General features: G+C 47.2%; 10 protein-coding genes across 10 annotated transcripts; 5 read left to right on the forward strand and 5 right to left on the reverse strand.

The window, feature by feature from the left end:
• Nucleotides 1–1710: 1710 nt before the first annotated feature.
• On the forward strand, nucleotides 1711–3966 carry AtWU_10297 (putative transporter; the record flags this gene model as incomplete). The annotated part of the gene is made up of 6 exons (XM_035505402.1): nucleotides 1711–1886; nucleotides 1958–2895; nucleotides 2952–3080; nucleotides 3138–3235; nucleotides 3347–3513; nucleotides 3588–3966. The coding sequence occupies 6 exons, from the start codon at nucleotides 1711–1713 to the stop codon at nucleotides 3964–3966; spliced, it is 1887 nt and encodes a 628-aa protein (XP_035361295.1).
• Nucleotides 3967–4012: 46 nt separating this feature from the next.
• AtWU_10298 (25S rRNA (adenine2142-N1)-methyltransferase) lies at nucleotides 4013–4876 on the reverse strand (the record flags this gene model as incomplete). Its single annotated transcript, XM_035505403.1, has 1 exon — nucleotides 4013–4876. The coding sequence occupies one exon, from the start codon at nucleotides 4874–4876 to the stop codon at nucleotides 4013–4015; it is 864 nt and encodes a 287-aa protein (XP_035361296.1).
• A 362-nt stretch (nucleotides 4877–5238) lies between these two features.
• On the forward strand, nucleotides 5239–6117 carry AtWU_10299 (60S ribosomal protein uL23; the record flags this gene model as incomplete). The annotated part of the gene is made up of 4 exons (XM_035505404.1): nucleotides 5239–5266; nucleotides 5549–5610; nucleotides 5679–5965; nucleotides 6030–6117. The coding sequence occupies 4 exons, from the start codon at nucleotides 5239–5241 to the stop codon at nucleotides 6115–6117; spliced, it is 465 nt and encodes a 154-aa protein (XP_035361297.1).
• A 475-nt stretch (nucleotides 6118–6592) lies between these two features.
• Nucleotides 6593–6957, reverse strand: AtWU_10300 (Tim10/DDP family zinc finger protein; the record flags this gene model as incomplete). Its single annotated transcript, XM_035505405.1, has 2 exons — nucleotides 6593–6756; nucleotides 6852–6957. 2 exons carry the CDS (start codon nucleotides 6955–6957, stop codon nucleotides 6593–6595), a joined length of 270 nt encoding a protein of 89 aa, XP_035361298.1.
• A 380-nt stretch (nucleotides 6958–7337) lies between these two features.
• Nucleotides 7338–7997, forward strand: AtWU_10301 (BUD31 family protein; the record flags this gene model as incomplete). Its single annotated transcript, XM_035505406.1, has 3 exons — nucleotides 7338–7509; nucleotides 7581–7711; nucleotides 7854–7997. 3 exons carry the CDS (start codon nucleotides 7338–7340, stop codon nucleotides 7995–7997), a joined length of 447 nt encoding a protein of 148 aa, XP_035361299.1.
• Nucleotides 7998–8790: 793 nt separating this feature from the next.
• Nucleotides 8791–10938, reverse strand: AtWU_10302 (forkhead box transcription factor; the record flags this gene model as incomplete). The annotated part of the gene is made up of 1 exon (XM_035505407.1): nucleotides 8791–10938. The coding sequence occupies one exon, from the start codon at nucleotides 10936–10938 to the stop codon at nucleotides 8791–8793; it is 2148 nt and encodes a 715-aa protein (XP_035361300.1).
• A 2485-nt stretch (nucleotides 10939–13423) lies between these two features.
• On the reverse strand, nucleotides 13424–15266 carry AtWU_10303 (aspartate kinase; the record flags this gene model as incomplete). The annotated part of the gene is made up of 4 exons (XM_035505408.1): nucleotides 13424–13521; nucleotides 13581–14830; nucleotides 14968–15048; nucleotides 15118–15266. The coding sequence occupies 4 exons, from the start codon at nucleotides 15264–15266 to the stop codon at nucleotides 13424–13426; spliced, it is 1578 nt and encodes a 525-aa protein (XP_035361301.1).
• A 1347-nt stretch (nucleotides 15267–16613) lies between these two features.
• Nucleotides 16614–18263, forward strand: AtWU_10304 (C78 family peptidase; the record flags this gene model as incomplete). The annotated part of the gene is made up of 6 exons (XM_035505409.1): nucleotides 16614–17078; nucleotides 17141–17608; nucleotides 17663–17694; nucleotides 17743–17897; nucleotides 17958–18162; nucleotides 18230–18263. 6 exons carry the CDS (start codon nucleotides 16614–16616, stop codon nucleotides 18261–18263), a joined length of 1359 nt encoding a protein of 452 aa, XP_035361302.1.
• Nucleotides 18264–18806: 543 nt separating this feature from the next.
• Nucleotides 18807–19492, forward strand: AtWU_10305 (nucleoside triphosphates FAP7; the record flags this gene model as incomplete). The annotated part of the gene is made up of 3 exons (XM_035505410.1): nucleotides 18807–18989; nucleotides 19060–19208; nucleotides 19303–19492. The coding sequence occupies 3 exons, from the start codon at nucleotides 18807–18809 to the stop codon at nucleotides 19490–19492; spliced, it is 522 nt and encodes a 173-aa protein (XP_035361303.1).
• Nucleotides 19493–19574: 82 nt separating this feature from the next.
• On the reverse strand, nucleotides 19575–20407 carry AtWU_10306 (non-canonical purine NTP pyrophosphatase; the record flags this gene model as incomplete). The annotated part of the gene is made up of 6 exons (XM_035505411.1): nucleotides 19575–19643; nucleotides 19696–19757; nucleotides 19812–19848; nucleotides 19902–20046; nucleotides 20098–20171; nucleotides 20234–20407. 6 exons carry the CDS (start codon nucleotides 20405–20407, stop codon nucleotides 19575–19577), a joined length of 561 nt encoding a protein of 186 aa, XP_035361304.1.
• Nucleotides 20408–20642: the final 235 nt, after the last annotated feature.

Below are 20642 nucleotides of genomic sequence, written 5' to 3' on the forward strand. Positions count from 1 at the left end.
TAAAGTGTGCGGCTTGCTGGTGCTAGAATACTGACTGTTAGCGGTAGGACGTCTTTTTTAGAGTGCAAAGAGAAAGCGAACTGAGATTACAAGGGGATCTATGAGAGTAGGCAACCTCAAAGACAAAGGTGAACGGGAAAGAGACGATCAAGTCACATACCTCACGGCTGGTCGATTTGCCGTCCAAGTCCAGCGGGGTGTTTAAGCAATTTTCATCAGGCACCGTGGGGGGGCGGCCGACGACACAAGGAACCAACGAATGGGCCGGCGGTCGCCTGTTTACGATGACATAAGCTGGAACTCGCACAAGGGGGGGAATCAATCAATACCACAACGCTCATTTAGAAGCATTGTGATCCATATTGATCGGGAGTATATAAATACGAGAGAGAATCGCATCTGAGGCCTCTGCATTTGCATTATTGTTAGGCTTATCGATCACACTTAATATTGCGACCGCAAGGCTTCAAAGATCAATTAGATGGACCGGAAGTGCGGTTCCTGGAAATACCATACTTCCGTCATCCAGTATACAACCCAGCGCTTGCGAGTCGATTTAATCCGGCCAACTGCACCGCTTTGTTCCACACGAACCCTCTTCAACTGGGGGTCTCTATTATAACGAGCGTTCCTTATCAAGTTCCTAATTGCTAAGAACTTTGGCTGGGGCATGCTACCTACATAGCATCTTTGATGGCTCAATTCATACCAATCAATACGAACGGTATTACGGAGTACTTCCCACGTAACCTTCTTCGTTGATGGTCCTAAGAATGGCATTTGGCCTACTTTACCTATCGACTAATTAGATCATCTTATTATCATACTTCATATATGGCACAACCTAGCGTGAGTTTGGGTCTTTAAAGTTGGTCATCTCTCTAAACATCAGTGGTCATTACACTCTGCGATTCTTACGAATCGTAAGTTTTTTGGGCGACTTCGAAGCAAGAGTCTCAACACTATCCCGAGAACATGCAAGAATGAAACCGTCCATGTTATCGCAGGCTGGACTACCCCGTCTGGAGTACATAAATCAATGTGGTGAACCAAATACTATTGATGGCTTATCAATAACACGGAGAACTATCTACAAAAGCTGGTTGGAACTCCATGTACCTGTGCAGTATTAGTTCCAAGAAGAACCCCACATTCGCTCCCGAAATTCGCAGAAGCTCCCGGGGGTCCTTTTCTATCATGGAATAATTTCTCATTGGACTTACCAATCAAGATTTCTACCCTTGCCTTTCTCGGAGATAACCTGTTTGTATCCGTTAGGTCGACTACGGAAGTGCTACACTACTACACGCTTATCTTTGTCCTGGACATCGTGCAAGCTGATCCTGTGGCTGCGCCTATAAGATATTGCTGATAGTGACGACCATTCCACTCACACGCTGGGTTTAGTATCCGCCACCAAAAGTGACGCCCTAATGTTACTTCGCCGATAGCTGATTTGTCTCCTCAACAGCCTTGATTGTACTTATTGCCTTCAATAAATAGACTCGGTTTTTCCAAGGTTCTCTTTCCTCGATCGCTCTTCCCCTGACATATTTTCGTTTATTCATTTCCTTCTTTCTTTTCTTTCCTTCTTTTTTTTCTTTCCTTCTTTTTTTTCCCCTTTGCGAAAGTCGACCAAGCAACAAGTAGCTTGATTCACGACCGGAAGCTTCTGTCCCCGGGCAAGGGACTCTAAAGGAATCTTACACAATGCCTGAATCCACAATCCCTGCAGCTGCTGGTGCCCAGGCTTCTAGCTCACATAGGCCTATTGCGCCTGGTAGGCCGAGCGCTGATTCTGCAATTGAATCTGATGTATATCCTTATGGGCTTGCAACCAGCAGTGGCAGCTATTCAAGAGTAGAAGATAGCTATCAGAGGCCAAGGTAAGTCGCCTACTCATCATGAAATCACATAAAATGCCAGCCTCGGTTTAACTGTCTCTTGTGCTACACAGATCAGCCTCCTTCTCCGCGCGGTTCAGACAGGCAGGAGGTGTCAATAGCATTGACAACTTTGCTCGGTCGTGGCAGCGAGCTGCATATTTTCCAGAAGTCTTACCTCGACGATCGTCATTTGTGATAGACTCTGACGAAGAATGGGCGGGAAATACAACCGACATCTTCAGGCCACATGATTACCCGGGGCATGAGGCCGACGTTACACGTCCCTTATTGGGTGCTGATGGAGAAAATGAAGACAATGCCATGGCCGGCCAGCTGGATCTGAGAAAAAGGGCATCGAATGCAGACATTTTTGAACCATCGCTGGGCGGTTCGTACGGAACGATTTCTTCCCGCGTTAGTGCGACGACACGGAAGCATGCGATCCAATTGCACAGAGAGCAACAAAGTCATGGTGATACATCTGTGGGCTACGAAAGGGAACCGGTCCTTGTAAAGCAGGTGCATCATGAAGACGGTACGAGAGAGTGTATCGTTGTCGGCCAATCTACGGTTCCACAGACAATCTTCAATTCCGTTAACGTTTTAATCGGTGTTGGTTTGTTGAGCTTGCCACTAGCTCTGAAGCATGCTGGCTGGCTTCTTGGCCTGCTATTTCTGCTATTCGCTGCAGTGGCCACAAATTACACGGCAAAGATCCTTGCAAAGTGTCTTGATGCTGATCGGAGTATCGTCACTTACGCAGATCTAGCGTACATTAGCTTCGGTCATCACGCACGCTTAGCGACAAGTCTCTTGTTCTGCTTGGAACTAGTTGGGGCTTGTGTTGCACTGGTTGTGCTTTTTGCCGACAGTTTGCAAGCTCTCATCCCGGGCTTGAGCCTTCTTCAGTGGAAAATAGTATGCGGACTTTTGCTTGTTCCCCTCAACTTTTTACCATTGCGACTTCTTAGCGTGACAAGTATACTCGGCATACTTTCTTGTACCTCTAGTATGTGTCCTTCTTTCAGAACTCAGTGTACTACCGAGAAACTAACATTGTCGAAGTTGTCATTATCACTTGTATTGATGGGCTTACGAAACCAACCACCCCGGGATCTCTCCTTCAACCAGCCAGGACGTATTTATTGCCTGACAATTGGGCCACTCTTCCTCTTAGCTTTGGGCTAATAATGTGTAAGTCCAATCACTCGCTAGGGGTTGCTTAGGAGAACGCGCTGATGTTCAGATAAGCACCATGGGGTGGCCACGGCGTATTTCCAAATATATACCGCGATATGCGGCATCCACAGAAGTACGGCAAGAGTCTGTGGGTCACTTATATTTTTACGGTAAGCGGGTTTCGGCAGCATCTTGAAGAGTATATGCAGAGAAAAATCGTGCATATTGCTCTACGAACAGGGGATAATGTTCTCGGGTGCTAATCGAAATATTCGTCCTAGTATTCTCTTGACTGCACGATGGCCATAGTGGGCTGGATCATGTTTGGAGACGATGTTCGAGATGAAGTCACTGCCAATATCCTACGTACAGAAGAATATTCGCAAGTATTGTCTATTTGCATGATCATGTTCATCGCCATCATTCCAATCACAAAAGTACCATTGAAGTGAGTCATATTTCGCATGTTGTCCTCTTGTCTTGTTTTCGAGAAAAATATGGATTGTTGATTGACAAATGTAGCTGCCGGCCGCTCGTGGCCACAGTCGAAGTCCTCTGTGGACTTGGGTCACACCCTGAACTTCAGACAGATCCCAAGAGCACGAAAGCGATGGTTTATAACCTTTCAAAAGCCTTAATACGCATCCTTGTCGTGGTCAGCATTGTTATCATGGCAGTGCTATTCCCTTCGTTTGATCGAATTATGGCGCTGATGGGATCAGCTTTATGTTTCACGATCTGCATCATATTGCCGGTTGCCTTCCACCTGAAAATATTTGGCAACGAGATAAGTCCAAGAGAACGGGTACTGGACTGGTGCCTTTTGATAACTTCCTCGATATTGGCATTGATTGGGACTGCATGGTCCATTCTGCCGCAGGATGCCATCTCTGCACTATGAAAGTGCGGATAGCGACGCTTTCTTGTTGTCCCATACGACACTATTATCACTTGACGATAATTGAAAAATTGTTCCTTGTTTTTCCAGGGTTCAAGATTTCCTTTTTGAAAGGTTTGGCGTTGTAGTCGCCAACCTGATCCCAAAGTTGGAATATCAGCTTGGAAGTCTGCTTGGTCTTAGCCAACGCAAAGCCCATACTAGACATTATGTCTTGCAGCCTGCTTTCGGTGAGGTAGCGCGAATTGGTAACACAGGAGACTGGCAGGACCAGAAATAGGCTTGGGGTAACATCAAGAGAAGACCCGGAGGGCGGTGATGTGGTCAAGAAGGATATACAGCGCTTCAACATTTCACCCCGACCGGCAGCGTCGGGAACATAATTGAGGACCAAGGAGAGACTGATGATATGGAACCTGTCGAACTCGTTTTGAGGAAGCGGCCTTTTCATGAAGTCCTGTTTCAAGATTCCCGGTTCTTGAGAATTCAGATCTATCCTAGTGACATCCAGTGACTTGTTCATTGAACAAGCGTTCTTCGTACTTAGAGCTCCAATCTCGAGTACTCGGAGCTTGTAGGGCGTATTTGCCATTGGCAGTAACCGAGGAGCTATCCAATCAACCAAGACCTTGCTAGAGTCGCCTCCACGATCTAGAGACTGGCCAAGTTTGCTTGCGAGCTGGTAGCTTTCCAAGCCACCATTTTCCCGGATCTGCGCTTCGATCTTTCCGACCAAAGCATCATCACCGGCCCGTACAGCTTGGGCATGCGCCTTGAGTAGTCGATGGTGTGATCGAATGAGATTTCGAGTAGCTTTCGCCGACAAGGCCGCATGCTTTGCCCGGACAGTTGGTGGGCGGGTGCGGGACAGAAGAGCAGGTCTTTTTCTCCGTTGTTTGTTAGAAGCCCCCATGTCTTGACCTAGTAATACTGCTGCCCTGGCAGTCCCCTGGCGTTTGAGTCGTAGTGTCTGCGCAGGCAACAACCATCAATTGGGCTCGTTCAACCATTGTCGAAATCATTGATGGCTTCGAACATGTGAGAAACCGCTTATTCTTCACGTGATCGTAACGGATACACTATGCCGAAAAGAAGACAAACTCGACAGACTAGCCCGTTCGAGTTGTGGTCGCCAAGAGATCCAAACCATCCGACACGGAGGGCTGGTCAGGTGACCCACAGAGTCAACCGTAGGGTTTTCATTAAGCGAATACCTTCCAAATAATTCGACACTCGACACTGCGACAATCAACACGACAGCGCCGGACGATAGCCATGGCTCCCAAGGTGGATAACAAGCAAGGTAGGCATCATTTATGCGATTCATCCGTCTTCTTGAAATTTGCAGATTTGTTCTTGTCGGAATCCCGGTTTTGTGAGCCTCGAATGGCATCTACATGTGGCGGTACTCCGGGGGATAAGGCCCTCTCAGCACGATCCAAAAAAAGGCGTTTCCGATGAACGATTCGAGCCCTGTGTTTCCCCCGCTATTGTCAACCTTCTGCATGGATTTTGTGATTTCGAACGAGCGATCGGCTATATTTCATTTTGAAGTGACGGACGGGCTGACATTCAGGATCTATAGGCAAGACCAAGCCCAGCGACAAGGCTGGTGCTGCCGCCAAGGCAGTCATTAAGGGTGCTGGTGTACGTTCTCACAAGGCTTCAAATCCGCCCATGCTCTGTTCGGTGCTAAATATCATTTGATTCTCCAGGCGCACAAGTCTCGTAAGGTCCGCACCTCTACGACCTTCCACCGCCCCAAGACCCTTCAGCTTTCCCGGTCGCCCAAGTACCCCCGCAAGTCGATCCCCCATGTCCCTCGCCTCGATGCGCACAAGGTCGTCCTCTACCCTCTCAACACCGAGAGCGCCATGAAGAAGATCGAGGAGAACAACACCCTGGTCTTCATCGTCGATGTCAAGTCCAACAAGCGCCAGATCAAGCTCGCCCTCAAGAAGCTGTACGACGTTGACACCGTCAAGGTCAACACCCTCGTCAGGTACGACGACCTATTCAAAATCATTGACTTACTACCGAGTTCGGGATATCTAACTTGTCTTTAGACCCGATGGACTTAAGAAGGCCTACGCCCGTCTAACCCCTGACGTTGATGCTCTGGACATCGCTGCCACCAAGCTTGCCATCGTCTAGATATATTTCATTTAGGGTTTGGGTGAATTTTTATTTTGCGCGGTGGTTCATAAATATCAGTCATAAAGTTAGCTGCCAATGCTTGAATGAGGGCTGAATGATCGTTTCCAAAAAAGAAGAGGGAATTATTCGAATGCATGAATACCACGAATAAATCTGGTTCTAGGCTCCGTAGATCTTAAAGCCATTGCCACGGACTCAAGGCTACTTGCCTATCCTAGGCCTAGTGTTCAAGTAGAGGGTACAAATCTATGCATGTCACAGCCTTACATGCGCAGGCCGCCAGAGCTGAGAAGTGAACTTCCGGCACGGTCACGGTGCTATTCCATGTGGCAAAGCCAGCACGTCCTTTCTATTGGTATGATTGATATAGTACATGAGGTACCCGTTTACATGCAGGGTGACGGCAGACGTGCTCTATGCATGAGCCCGCTGCTTTTCGTTGAAAAAAGTAGAAGACAAAAGATTATACATCTTATCCACGAAGAGCTTCGAGATGCTTCAGGATCGCAAGGTTCGAATCCATCCACCGCTCAACGCAGTTCTGCGCGCATGTTTCCTCATTTTGTTCCAGGCGACCTGACGAGATCTTTCCCGCGATACATTTCTTCCAGCAAATATCGGACAACGAATGGACGGCTAAATGATGACCATTAGCAAATTGTTGCCCTGGAAAGTCGCAAGACAGGGACGAATTGGCTTAGATAATAGCGACTCGGACGTAATTGACTCACTTTGCTGCATCGTGGCCTTTTGTTGCTCGTTTGCCAACATCTGGCTCAGTTCGTTCTTGTCGGCATCATTCAGCTTGCTAATATCGACCTGAGTCTGGGCGTCCATGGTGAAGATGGATTTCTGTGAAAAGGACCGGAAAGGTAGATTTTAATGATGAATGTCGTTATAGAAACGGATCGCGAGTATGCTAAGTACAGGTCTTGAGTAGGAGATGGGATGGTTTGCTGGTTGGTCTCTGACGATGCTCAACCATCGGAATCAAACGCCTAGAAGAATTAAAGGCGGTGTGCCATGGCAGATGCGGCCGCAAGCTCGTAGCGCCCGCCGCTCGAACGCATCTATCTATTGTGGAGCAAATCATTCTTTGGGCTACGGAAAATCAACAGGGTTTGGGTGTTTGGTTTCGCAATACTCACTTCTGTCCCTCTTTCGAGAAATCACGCAAAACCGCCTTTATTTTTGTCTCGTTGGCTACATATCCAGAGATGCCCCCAGTACGGACCTCGCGCAATCGCAAACCGCCCCCGGCAGGCTTCGATGATATAGAGGATACACTGCTGGAGTTCAGCAATAAGATGAAAGATGCGGAGAATGCATCGCATGACGGGAAGAAGAAGCACGAGATGCTGTGGCCCATATTTCAAATCAGCCACCAGAGTAAGTGGTCTTCCGTCGAATTCATATTCCAGTTGTCGACGGCTCAAAGTTACTCATAGTATGACACATAGGGTCGAGATACGTATATGACTTGTATTACGAAAAAGAAGCCATATCAAAACAGCTGTACGAATGGCTTTTGAAGAACAACTATGCGGACGCCAACTTGATCGCGAAATGGAAGAAGCAAGGCTACGAAAAGGTTACTATCTACCCGTTTTTTACTTCTGCTCTTCCTTATATCTCCTCCTTCTGTCATTCTTCAAGGGATACTACCACGAGTTTGCCCTACCAAGACCTGGAATAAGATGAAATCACTAACACGTGCCATGTCTTTATCACAGTTATGCTGCCTCCGGTGCATCCAGACGAAGGAAACGAATTTTAATGCAACTTGCATCTGTCGGGTACCTAAGGCGCAGCTCAAAGAAGATCAAACAATTCAATGTGTTAGCTGTGGGTGTCGCGGTTGTGCTAGCAGCGACTAGCCTCATCTCGAAAACAAAATTTCTTTTTCTGTATTTTAGCGTATCCGGGTTTCGTTAAATCAGTTGAGAGGCACAGGTCATGCAGGTTAGACCTTTCTTTGGTACGGCGTTAGGTTAGGAATTGAGACCTCAGACATCTTTTCCTTCCATGTACTGTTTCCTCGTACGCTGCCTTTCGAACATCTTTTCCGTTTCTGCTTGCTTCGCGCATCATTCGGCACCAACTCACTAGGCTCTGTTCATTATTCAGAACATACCTGAACTCCTTATTACCTTTTCTGAAACTAGAAAATAATACGCTTCTACGCTCTTTTACACTTCAAAAAATACAGAAACAATGCAAACTGTGCGCTCTTGTAGTGGAAGCTAACTTGAATATGTGCTTGGTAAATCACCTCAAACATTCCGGGACATAAGCAAAGAAAACTAAAACGACACGCAAGCGAAAAAGCATAAATTCGAGTTCGTTTAGACATCACATACTCATGTACATCTTACCAAATGTCGTCATAAAGGTCGTAACAAGGTCATTCCAGGTCCGGTATATGTCATAACCGACTACCAACCACCCTTTAAACTCCAGCAACCTCATCTGCTCAAAAATGAAACAAACACACAGATTAAATGCGCCACCCCTATCCCTCAGAAAAACCCTATGTCTACCAGCTGGATCGGACAATTTGCCAATTTAGTACGCCATCAAAGAAAATGCAAATCTCCCGAGGCGCTCGCTGCGCATTATTGTTGTGGCTTCAATTTTGCCTTCATCGTCCAAGCCCCCAACCTCCTGGCTTTAGAACAGAGGTGTGTTGCTCCGATGACTGCACGAAGGCCTCGGTGGGTATGACTTCGATCTTGACGATTCTTCCTTGCTCATACCCCCGATCTTCTGAAATCCCTGCAGGATATCCACGCCATCGATTTCTGTCGGGCTTTCATCAAAAAGATGAAACGAGAAGAAATCCTCATGTGAAGAGTCCAGATAACGTGCTGAGTCAGTCACTTTGGAAGGCGACTCGGGGAAAAGAAGGCCTTTAGCTTTGGTCGATGATTGCAACGGCTGCACCCCTAGCCTGTTGTTGGCATTCAATGATGTGATATCTGCCAGTATATTGCCATTTGATCCGCCAGCGTCTGTTCGAGTACGCTTAATAGACCGTTTCTCTGGCGAGCCGTATGCTGGGGTTGATATGTTATCCGAAACAGGATCCGCAAAGACGTCGAAGCCAGTATGAAGATTCTCGCTCGGCGTGAATGTTTCGTCTTGGATATTAAAAGCGGGACTCCACGGAAGATCCTCATCGTTGAGTCCCAAATGTTTTATCGGGGAATTGACCATGTGTTGAATCTTTTTACGGTGGTTCCGTAGATTCGTGTTTGGTGATACTGAAGGTGGTGGCTTAGCGGGTTTCTTGAATTTGATGACCGGCGTGATAGGAGGGGGTAGCATGCTGATATACTCCCCACGGAGGGGCGATGAACCAACAACTAATCCTGAGTCCTTCAAGATGCCACAGTGACTTGGACTAATGTCGTGTGAGGAACTTCGAATTCGAGCTATCTCTTCCTCTGCCCGACCACGCTTGATTCGTGGAGGGTCTATGTCTAGATCCGAAGTCAGAATGTGCCCAGCTTTGTTTGGTCGCAAAGCTGAGGACTCTAGCGACGAGAAGTATCCGCTGTCATTCACTGCAGTTTGCTTTCTCTTATTGGTGATGGATACTAATCCCGAAGTGATGGTTTGAGAAGGGGTTGGAGGGGTTCCTTGTCGAGTGTAACGAGGAGGCACAACAGGTGGTGACGAATGTATGGGTTGCAGTGGTGACGATCGATGTCCAAGAGTCTGTTGCACAGTACGGTTGGTATGTTCGTCACTCGTGTCTTCTTGAAGAGCAGGGTCAGAAGCAGGGAGGGTGGCATCAGAAGATAGATCCACAGGCTTCGAATGCTTTCCTGTCGCTTGATATGGGGGCGGCGGGACTGCCCAAGTAGTAGTACTTGAGTTGTGCGGACGAGCTGTGTCCTTCTGCGGCGCGGCCGGAAGAGGAAGGCTGGACATGGTTGCGCGGCGCAGTGGCTTGTCTTTGAGGAATTGAGCTTCCATTCCAGGTTCAATTGCCCAGTAGTTGCCTTTCCCTGGATCATCCTTAGGTCTTTCTTGCTTGATAAATGCTTTATTCAGGCTAAGATTGTGCCGAATGCTGTTCTGCCAACCTGGGTCACTATTTTTGTAATAAGAAAATGTATCCGAGATCCACTTGTATATTTGCGCTAAGGTCAACCGCCTGTTTGGCGCACGAAGTATAGACATGCCAATTAGCGTCGCATAGCTATAAGGCGGCTTCGTGCCATCGTCTTCTATCGGGGGCATTTCATGAGGCTCTGGCAAGCGCATAGAACTAGGTTCCTCCCGCTTCTGCTTCTTTGTTTGTCGTTCCTTTAGTGGCGCCGCGTCCATAAGTGTCCTCTTCACAGGTTTCGGTATGAATGAGGGTTCAGGGAAGTCTGCAAAATTATCGCTGTTGGGCTCATCTGATGACTGCGCATCCTTAGGTGAGTGTTTTCCTGAACTGGAAGTGGAGAATGTCGTGAATAACGCGGATTGGGGCATGGAAGAAGAAGCAGCGCTGTGGCGATATCCGAAAGAGGGGTGTTTGGAAGGAGAATCTGTGGTGAATTCTGGAGCCGGGGGAGCCGTGATGGGAACGAATCCTAGACTTCCATGTCCAGAAAATAGGCTACTTGAGCTGCGAGCAACTTTTGCTGGCGAAGCGTTGTGTGTCGTAGAAGTGGTCGCATTTAGAAATTGATCTTTCGCCGACGACACATGCTCAACGGGCTGCAAAGGTAAAGGTGAGGGCTCTAAGCGGGGGCGTGGCTTGGAAATCGCTTTTCCACAAGAAGGCCGTGAGGTTACCGGCGCAGAACGTGTCGGGCTCATACTGCCACGATCTATGCCCTGTACCTTGGTGTCAAGGGACTTTCGACGCGGAGCAAACTTCCGCACACCGTGTATGGCAACAGGGCAAAGCTTCGGGTCACCTTGGGCTCTGGCAAGGTACCCGCAGAATGAACGAGGGAGCACGCCTTGCTGGGATAATTGAACAAAATCTGGGTGGCAGAGTTCCAAATCGCAGTGCGAGAAACGATGATGGTCAGAACATCAAGCGCGTAAGAGCGCGATGCAAAGGCAGTAATCTAGAGACAAGGACACAGGCGGCCTAGGGGAAAAGCCTTTGTCATCCAAGGCGTGAAAATTGACGTGGTTATCTGGATAATGATGTAGTCAAAAGCAGACTGCCTTTGGTAGGGTGTGGTACGTTGAGTAGGCGCGAAGTAGATGATGTATGTTGGATGATGAGATCGAGAACAGAGCGATGGAGCAAGTGGGTTATCGAAGGAAAGAGTCCCAGAACATAGGCGGCAAGACGGCTCGACTAAGTTCAAATCCCTTTGTCCGGTAAGGTCCATCCAGGTAAGGTGGGGAGATATGCGCAAGATATTTTGTGAATAATTCCTTAGTTGAGTGAAGAATGAGAGAACGAAGAAAGACAGGCTGCACCTGTTGATTGCCCACGCGCCTCGTCGGGCCTGTATGGTATGGTTATGGCGCGTGCGCGTCACGCGTCGGGCAGCCTCCGGACTATCAAGCTACCTTCGGGTGGCCATCAGGCATGAAGGGAAGATATTACACGTATCGTCACAAGTAAATTACCATTTACTCCGTGTTTGCAATTTCGTCCTCTTGTGCTTCGTACCGCATACATAAATGTAGATGGTAATACCAATCCCTGGCTCCCCCTCCTCCCTTACTAGCCTAGCACAGACTGAGTAGGCATGCGGGTCCCTTGATGCTGCCCAGTGAACAGTATCGACGCTACATCTGTTAGACCCATGGGGATTCATCCCTTGCTCAAACCCACCCAATCAGCCGGCGAATTTTGCAGATCATGGGTCCCTTGGTCAATTGATGAAAGCAGTTTGGAGTCTGGACTCTGGTGGCATGCACTTGATACATTATTATAAATTCCCAGCCTACCAAATACAGTCTAGGCTACCGAACACAGTTCTACTCATTCGTTATGAAAATTGTAACTGACGAGGATACCGTATCCACACTCCCACCCTTCTGGAAGCACTTAGGCTACGTATTACTTCGCTACCACAAACATTCTCCGACTTCACGATGATACTAGTAGTAGCCCACTACGGCCCTAGCTTCCTTGAAACCCTGTTCACAATCTAAGTAAAGCGCTACTGAACTCATTGAACAGCACACATAAGCCACATGAACAATTTATGCCATCCAGGGATGATTACCTCACCTCCCTCCCAGAAGAAGCAGCGAATACCGAGCTAGGGACTTGCAATAATGCGGCTTGTCTAAGACAATGCAGCGACCGAGGCGTAAGCAACCACTTACTGCTGTGAGCCATGCACTTAGGGGTTTTGAATTGCCGCCCCCACCCACTCGCCTTTCCTTTTCCCTACATTTTCTTATCAAAGCCCTTAGGTACTGTGAATCGGTCTCGCTATATAATAACTACAACACCCGCGGAGCTAGAAGGAAGTCAAGCTAAGAGTGCCATGGTGGCGCTAGGATTGACCCTACTTATACGTAAGTTAGCACCTATCTAAGTTCTATAGATTATAGAACCGCCGTCTGAATATCTGAAATGTCTACATGTTACAATACCCTCGAAGGGGCCGTGAACTTATATACAAACAATTTGTAAACGTATGTTGTAACCGGCATGATTTGCTCCTACTCTTATATCCAGGGATTTACCCCAATCTACTGTATCCACTACTATATCATCGTATATTCTTTTCCTCGTGCAAGGTTGTTGTTGAGCAATGTGAGGAATAAACCTCGCATGCACCGTTGTGAACATGACTTTTGTTGGACCTGCAGAAACTATGCATATACTGATCATTACTGTAAGCAGAATTAAGTCCGGAACTCGCTATATAAGCCTTTCTGGCAGATAACTATTCAGCAATGTGATAAATATGCCGAAAGAAGCTTGGGAAGCATTCCTTTAGAATAGGGGGAAAGGTCTTGCAAGAAGATGAAGCTCTATATAATAGAAAATAAGGACAGATAAATCAAAAAAAGTATAATAGTAAGCCAACCCCAGTAGACCAAAGAAAATAAACTTGACGCCGATGCATGAACAACCTGAAGCATACAAGAAAAGTCATAAATCTATCTGCATTAGACAAACCTGCAACCGAAGAAGGAAAGGAAAGAATATAGAAAGGAAGAAAAGAAGCATGAATCAACTACACAGCTGTTTATATGCACGTGACTCTTGTAGTTTGGGGAGACATAAGGGTGATAATGGACATCATAGCGTTAGGGGCGGACACAATATCTGGAAGGTAGCGCGACGCAAATGTATAAGGGAACAAAAAGAGCACTTTTAGTCCAAGAATGTGAACATGCTGGTGTGGATGATATTTAGGGCACGATCAGCGTCTCTTTCTTCTATGACACACGAGATGTTGATCTCACTTGCACCTTCAGGGCGGTATATCGTCAGTCGGTGTTCAAGACGCAAAGGTGAAAGCGAGACTTACCCTGGGAAATCATCTCTATATTGACATTGTTCTCACCTAGGGTAGAAAACATGCGGCCAGCTACTCCGATCATATTTTTCATCTGTTTTCCAACAAGACTAAGGATTGCCATCTCGGGGATGATATCAACTGTGCCATATCTCTGCAGGTCGCGCAAAGCACCTTTGAGATCTTCATCGATTACCTGGTATTCATCCCTCCCAACTCCGTTTAGGAGAGGCATTTCCGAATGAAGAGCCATCGAGACATGAACCTCACTTGTAGATATCAAATCGATAGAAAGTCTCCACCTGTCGAGGACGGAGAATATCCCAGCGAAGAATCCATGTGAGAGCGAACGTTTGTTGGAATGTACATTAATCACCAATATCTTGTGCTTGATCGTTACCGCCGTTGGGCGTTTAGGCCGCTGCACAAGACTAGGGCTGCGGGTACGGAATAGTCTCGGATCATGACCTGGGGTTGTTTTCTCCAGTTCAAAAGTGGAGTCTGGAAAGATCACGGTGCCATCACCTCTTGGGTTCATAACATTCTTTATGCGAATTGGAATCTTGGCACGGATGACTTGCTCCATAGTGAAGGGATGGATCACCTCCGAACCATAGAATGTCAGTTCAGCTGCCTCGGCTGGTGTGATTGCAGGTAAAAGGCGTGCAGTAGGCACTTTCCGGGGATCTGCGGTGAATATTCCATCAACCTCTTTCCAGACTTGGAGTTCCTTGGCATCTATTCCAACAGCAACGAGGGCGGCGCAAAGATCAGTATAACCGCGGCCAATTTGATCGAGGAGGCCACCAGGTACGGTTCCGAAAAAACCAGTAACAACTGGCACTTTGTTCTCACAGGCCCGAATCTTTCGGCCAAGAGCTGCAGCGAGATTATTGTAGAAGTCCTGGTCGAGACCCTGATTCGAGATAGGAAAATCGATGACCTCAGCTAGATCCACGTACTGCGAATCCACCCCGCGGTCCTGAATATAAGCGGCCATGAGGCGACAACTGAGTTTTTCTCCTGTACTAATCACTTTATCCACGCATCGTGCGCTTATCTCTCCTAAAGTTTGTGCAGCCTCCAGGACTCGAAGTACTTTGTCGCATTCGTTGTTTATCTCTGAAATGAGCCGGGACTTAAGTACCTTGGACTGGATTTGTTCGTCAACAACCTGGATATGTTCGAGCCGGACTGCCTCAACAAGGGAAGCATATTCTTGTGATAGAGCGTCTTCCGCATCCCGTGCTGCTCGCAAAAGGCTGCGTTATATAATAGGTTAGTCCGAATGGTAACTCTATTCTAACAGGATCTGGAAGTCGTAGAGACATTGCGGGCAGGAGCTGGACAGGCTATGTAAAGATCTCTTGGGATTTAAAACACAGGGGTTATGACTCACCGGTTTGTGGTTCCTGCAGCCTTCGTTGAACTACTCCTTGCCGAACAAACTATAGCCACGCGGTGTTCGAGTAGACTTGGTCTGATTCAGAGCCGTTGTTAGCAAATACGGCGAAATTTAGAAGGATGTTCAGAGGGCGATTATACTGACAATACCACTTGGTCAATGATGTTCAATGCGAATTTCCCAACACTGGTACCTCCAAACTTCTGCACAACCCAATTGCTATCCGGTGAGTCTTTTGACTCATACCTGGCAACTTCCAAAGGATCGTTCTGGTTTTGCTGATGATCATCCATCTTTGGGTCGCTCGAACAGCACGTTGAAGCCTTGCAATTGAGAGATGACACACCCACGCAATTGGCTCCGGTAGCGGGACAGCCTTTTTTATGTGCACTGGCGGGGTTGCGAAAGCGGAGCTCATGCCGATGAAATGTAGAACGAATGGTCGTTCGCCATTTTGTTTCTCCGCCTTCCTTTTGCGGGTACACATTATCAGAACTCAATTATTACTAATCGAAGATAAACGTTGAGTCAGAGAACAAAAGTACTAATGTACCAAAGCAGTCTAGTTCTTTCCGAGTTTGCATACGCCCCGTTTCATAGATATCAAAGAGATGGGAGAATGGCATCAATCAGAAAACAGTTTGAATTCTCAGTTGGACCACTTGGTGCTATGTTAAACTATCATGTTCTTCTATAACAAATCGTATTAGACATTCTATCTGGCTGATCATTTTTGGCCGTCAATACAAAAGCTTTATAGGCATCAAAATTCTTTTCAAGGACGAATCTATGATACCTGTAATCATGCTTGCGCTCAGGTATAATGACTCTCTCATACGGAGATGGCTCAACAGCAGAGTACAGGTGGTTGATTTGGCTGTTAGGTCGCGGATTATGGTATCGCCCATTTAGGGTCCCACGTTTCTAATTTCCCTTGGTATTGCTATGTACAGCAGTTTGTAATATAGAACTAGCGAGGTGTGACTTTTCAATGAGATCCGTTCAGTATGCTACCTGTTATCGATATTATGATACTCTGTACTGTTTTACCATCAGAAAGACAGATTCGTCTCTACTGATATGTGCAAGAAGGGGTGCATCAAATCTACTTTGTGATAGTAATATTTCATCGGCGGAAATATTAATATACTCCGTATTTCCTGCCTTAGTACTTACAGTAGCAAACGAACTACATCTTGATTTGCTGGTAGCAAGTCGGGAAGAATAACCGATATGGATATGAGGCTAATGTTACCCGTAATGGTATTGTTTTATAATACCAGAGAGTCCGCAAGGCCAAACTTTCATTCATTCTCATTGTTGGGCTCTTGGCCACTAAGTAATGGTGATAAGGAAAGATAGATTGTATATCATTTTAACATAAGTTGTCTCAGTTGGGCCTCGATCTTCGCATCTAACCTACTTGGCACATGATTTTGTGGTTGAGTTAGGTGGGCCTACGATGGTTGCCTATTTAGCCAACTGTCAATTTTGTCTACTTTCTGGCCCTAGTCGGCTCCTAATCACCTCTTCTTAGTTGCTGAAACACACATACTAACCATAACTTACAAGAACGCGGAGCTGTTTTCATTTCATCTTGAGGTAATCCTTGGAGCGGTTACAATAAAAAACTGGCTGCCATGGACCAGATGAATTATAGTGATCCAGCGTGTCCCTTTTGTCCATTTTCTGATCCGGACATTAGCCGTGTTGTAGAGCATGTGGATGTTTATCACCCTGAAGTGGATACTCAGGCTGAGCATAGCAGACGGCCGGCAAATGCACCTTCAACTGGAACAGGAGAATGTCCAGGGGATTATGCCGAGTGTCCGCACGGCTGTGGGGAAATAGTACTCAACACTGAACTCGCCGCCCACCTCGACTTGCATTTTGCGGAAACAGTTGCCTTTGAAGACATATCTTCACACCAGCCAGAGTTGCCTGTTGACGTGGAGAGTCCAGTGTCAAGCCACGATGCAGAGAGACGGGAACGGTTGAAAGAGCGCACTCCCGGGCTGCTACCCAATGAAGATAGAACGCCCTCGCCGTGGTCATTGGTCGGCGGCACAAAAACACCGCACAGAGATACAGCTAAGCGGCTTGGAGTACGAAAACCTCACTTACCCTTTATACATCATAGAGCGCGTTGTGCTGACACTCAGCCTAGCGTACGGAGTTAGGGCCTCATGCTCACGAAAAGCAGATGCCATCATGGCTGCGAAGAATGTTAGAGAGGGGTTCTATGTCAATCTTCACAAACACAATTGCCTCAGACGGCACGCTTCGGAGGCGCGAAGCTGTCGAAAACGAGACGCGCGATGTCATCCCGGTGCTCGCTCGGTTGTGTGAGCAGGACAAATCCGTCCAACGTGCTTTTTTCTGCAGCCCAAAGGTCCATCAGATCTCCAAGATCCCCAAAGAAGGAGGATTTTGCGGCTATAGGAACATCCAAATGCTAATCACCTTTTTGAAAGAAACCCAACTTCCGGGGCATGAGCGCTTCCCAACGGAACTACCCACGATCTTCCAACTACAAGATATGATCGAGGATGCGTGGGACAAGGGTTTCAATAGTGTAGGGAGGGTCGAAACAGGAGGTATCCGAGGAACTAGGAAGTACATTGGCACGCCAGAGGTATGATGACCATGAACGTAATCTTATGGTTGCAATTGATTCATTACTCTATAGGCACAAGCCCTGTTCTCGAGTCTCGGCATACAGTAAGACTCCTTCTCCAAATTGCGAAGCGCTGCTTTAACAACCCACAGGTGCGAAGCAAACAGCATTGGTGCCTCGAAGGAAGTGCGTGCACATGACGCATTATATATGAATGTTGCGGCTTATTTTCGAGAATCATGTGCTTTGGAGGAAGGGAAAAAAGTCATGCAGACGAACTTGCCCCCCATTTACTTCCAGCACCAGGGTTTGAAGACCTCTTTCTTCGTGATATGTGACCTGTCTAATTGGTGGACGGACATAACAGGACATTCCATGACCATTATCGGCTTCGAAATACGTGACGGTGGTAGCGCAGACATACTAGTTTTCGATCCTATGTTCCGAACACCCCCAGCAGTGAAGCGCCTTAGGGGGGCACAAGCACTGACGTCGGACCCTGCACGCGTATTGAAGGCATACAGACGAGGCACAGCATATTTGCAGAAGTACAAGGCATTTGAGCTTCTAAAGTAAGTATGATAGAAGAGGCGACCAATATGGTGACGATGCAGTAATAGCTTACCAGATTGCTTCCAGACTAAAATATTCCGCCAATTCGTCTAGCAAATAGCACTGCAAACTAGCGCGGCATGACATCAAGCCGCAAAACAGCAACAGTTCTTTGGCCTTCCAGTGTGAAGCGCACATCACGACATGCCTAGTTTGCCATTTCCCACTATCATGAGCATGGGCATGACTCGTCAGGCAGCCGCTATACGTCAGCTCAACAAGTAGCATTATGCTCAAGAGGAAAGTTACCAGGTTTGAGTTTTGACGTGCATTGTACCACATTGTAAGAACTCAAGCCACCCGGCGAGGTCTACATATCACTATCCTTATCAGGGTTACATATGAGCTAGCATTTTCTGAGTACTATAGTGCCTATTCGTGCATATATAAATTATATGAGCACGGCAGTTTCGACCAACTAGATAACGATAACGAATCATGTAGCACCGGGTAACTTATGGAGATATCGGGAAGTTTGATAATCCGAAGCTGTACTGATTACTTACCCCACGGAAATTTTCCCCTCACTGTTGAAACTTTATCGGCCTTTATCGGGCAAATTGAAAGAAATACTCATTCACGTCGCACATTTTTATGAGGCATAATGCGGACATCTCCAAATGTGATAATAACAGGCACGCCCGGCGTAGGAAAAACCGTCCATTGCGAACAATTGGCCGAGGAGACAGGTCTGCGGCATCTTTCAATCAACCATGTCGCAAAAGAGCGAGACTGCTACGAGACATATGACCACGAATTACAAACCTGGGTTGTGGACGAGGACAAAGTACGTTCATGTAACGCTTATATAGTCTGGTTTCCAGCCTCCTCACGTTTACCTAACATACATATTGCAGCTCCTGGACGCTATCGAGGATCAAGTACTTCAGGGTGGCTATCTAATTGACTGGCATGCATGCGATCTATTCCCCAAGTCATGGATTGATTTGGTCGTTGTATTACGCTGCCCATCTACTGCTGTTCATTATGATCGTCTCGCATCAAGGTACACCACAAGGACTATAAGCCATCCGCTCCCACCCCCGCCCTCCCCCTTTATTATTAGCTGAAAAATCTAATTGAAGCTTATCGGTTTACAGGGGATACAATGAGACGAAGCTGCAGGAAAATTTAGATGCCGAAATATTTGGTGTTTTGCTTGACGAAGCTCGAGAAGCCTTCGACGAGGAATTAGTGGTTGAATTGAATAGTGAGAGGGATGATGATGTAGAGTCCAATTGCGCAAGGATTTCTAGCTGGGTACAATCTTGGAAAAATGACCGAGCCTGAGATCTCGAATTACCTACGGCAATCCGGGGGAGCGGGCGGCCGAAACCGACACCAATTCGCACCGTGAAATTTGCAGTTTATATCAATCACGTCTGTCGGCCAGCCAATCTTGCAACTTGACCAGGGCTTTATATCTGTGTGAGATGAGGTTCTGCTCCAGTATTAGTGGCTGATTGAAGAAATTGATGGGACAATTCCATTACCTTCTCCTCTTTGTCCATTTCAGCGTAAGTCTTGCCGCGATACTCGAAAATCGGATCCCAGCCTGGGAGGAGCTAGTGAGCATTGATGTTTGTAACTAATAGTCGCCTGTACATACCAAAATTCGCAGGACCTCTTGGTCTCACGATAGCTCCCTTGCGATGCGTCAGCTTCTGACAGGGTAGGTGGAGTTGGCACTCAATCCTACCTCAGTTCTACCCTGGAATAAGATTGGATCCGAACCGGGTCCGCTGGAAAAGGCAAAGGTGCAGACAGCCTCTGCGGCTCTGGTCTCGAATGAGTCAAGCAATTTATTCAGGCCTTCATGGCCTAGGGCATCGAGGAATGATTTGCTAGGTAGAATTATTAGGAGAGTTAGTATGCTTAGGTGAGGGAAGACATACATGTATGGGCCAGGCAGTCCGTTAAGAGCGTGAAACTCAAGTGCAGTATCTTCCGTCAACACCGGGCCTCCGACCTGACCGAAGTGAGTCAGTGTCTTTGAGCTGTGCGGATTCTGCCTTCTGCGATGTCACTCACCACTTCTGCTGCACGTCGACATTTCTCCCGGGCAATCTCTTCTATCGTGCCCTGTATCTCAGGAAGGTCAACTGCTTGATTTTCAACGTCGATCACAGTCCCTAATATCGCTTTCACTTCTGCTAGCTTGTTTTTGTTGCCGGTGATGAAGTTTATTTTTTTCATCGAGGCCATCTTTGCGTAGGCCGAGCGGATTCTTACTAGGGGCAACAAGAAAAAAAAAAAACCAGATAGTAGGTTGTTCGTTGACAGACTGCAGACAAAGAGGAACGGATAGACGGGGGTGCGCTAGATATATATATACCTGTTCCGCCGAGGGTTCGTTCAGTCCTCCAACGCTTAAGATTCTTGTTTCCCCGCAGCCCCACCAGGCGGTAGTGTGGTTCAATTGCAATGGAGCAACAACTCA

The sequence above is a fragment of the Aspergillus tubingensis genome, assembly GCF_013340325.1.
Source record: "Aspergillus tubingensis WU-2223L DNA, scaffold_12, whole genome shotgun sequence".
Classification (NCBI taxonomy): Eukaryota; Fungi; Ascomycota; class Eurotiomycetes; order Eurotiales; family Aspergillaceae; genus Aspergillus; species Aspergillus tubingensis.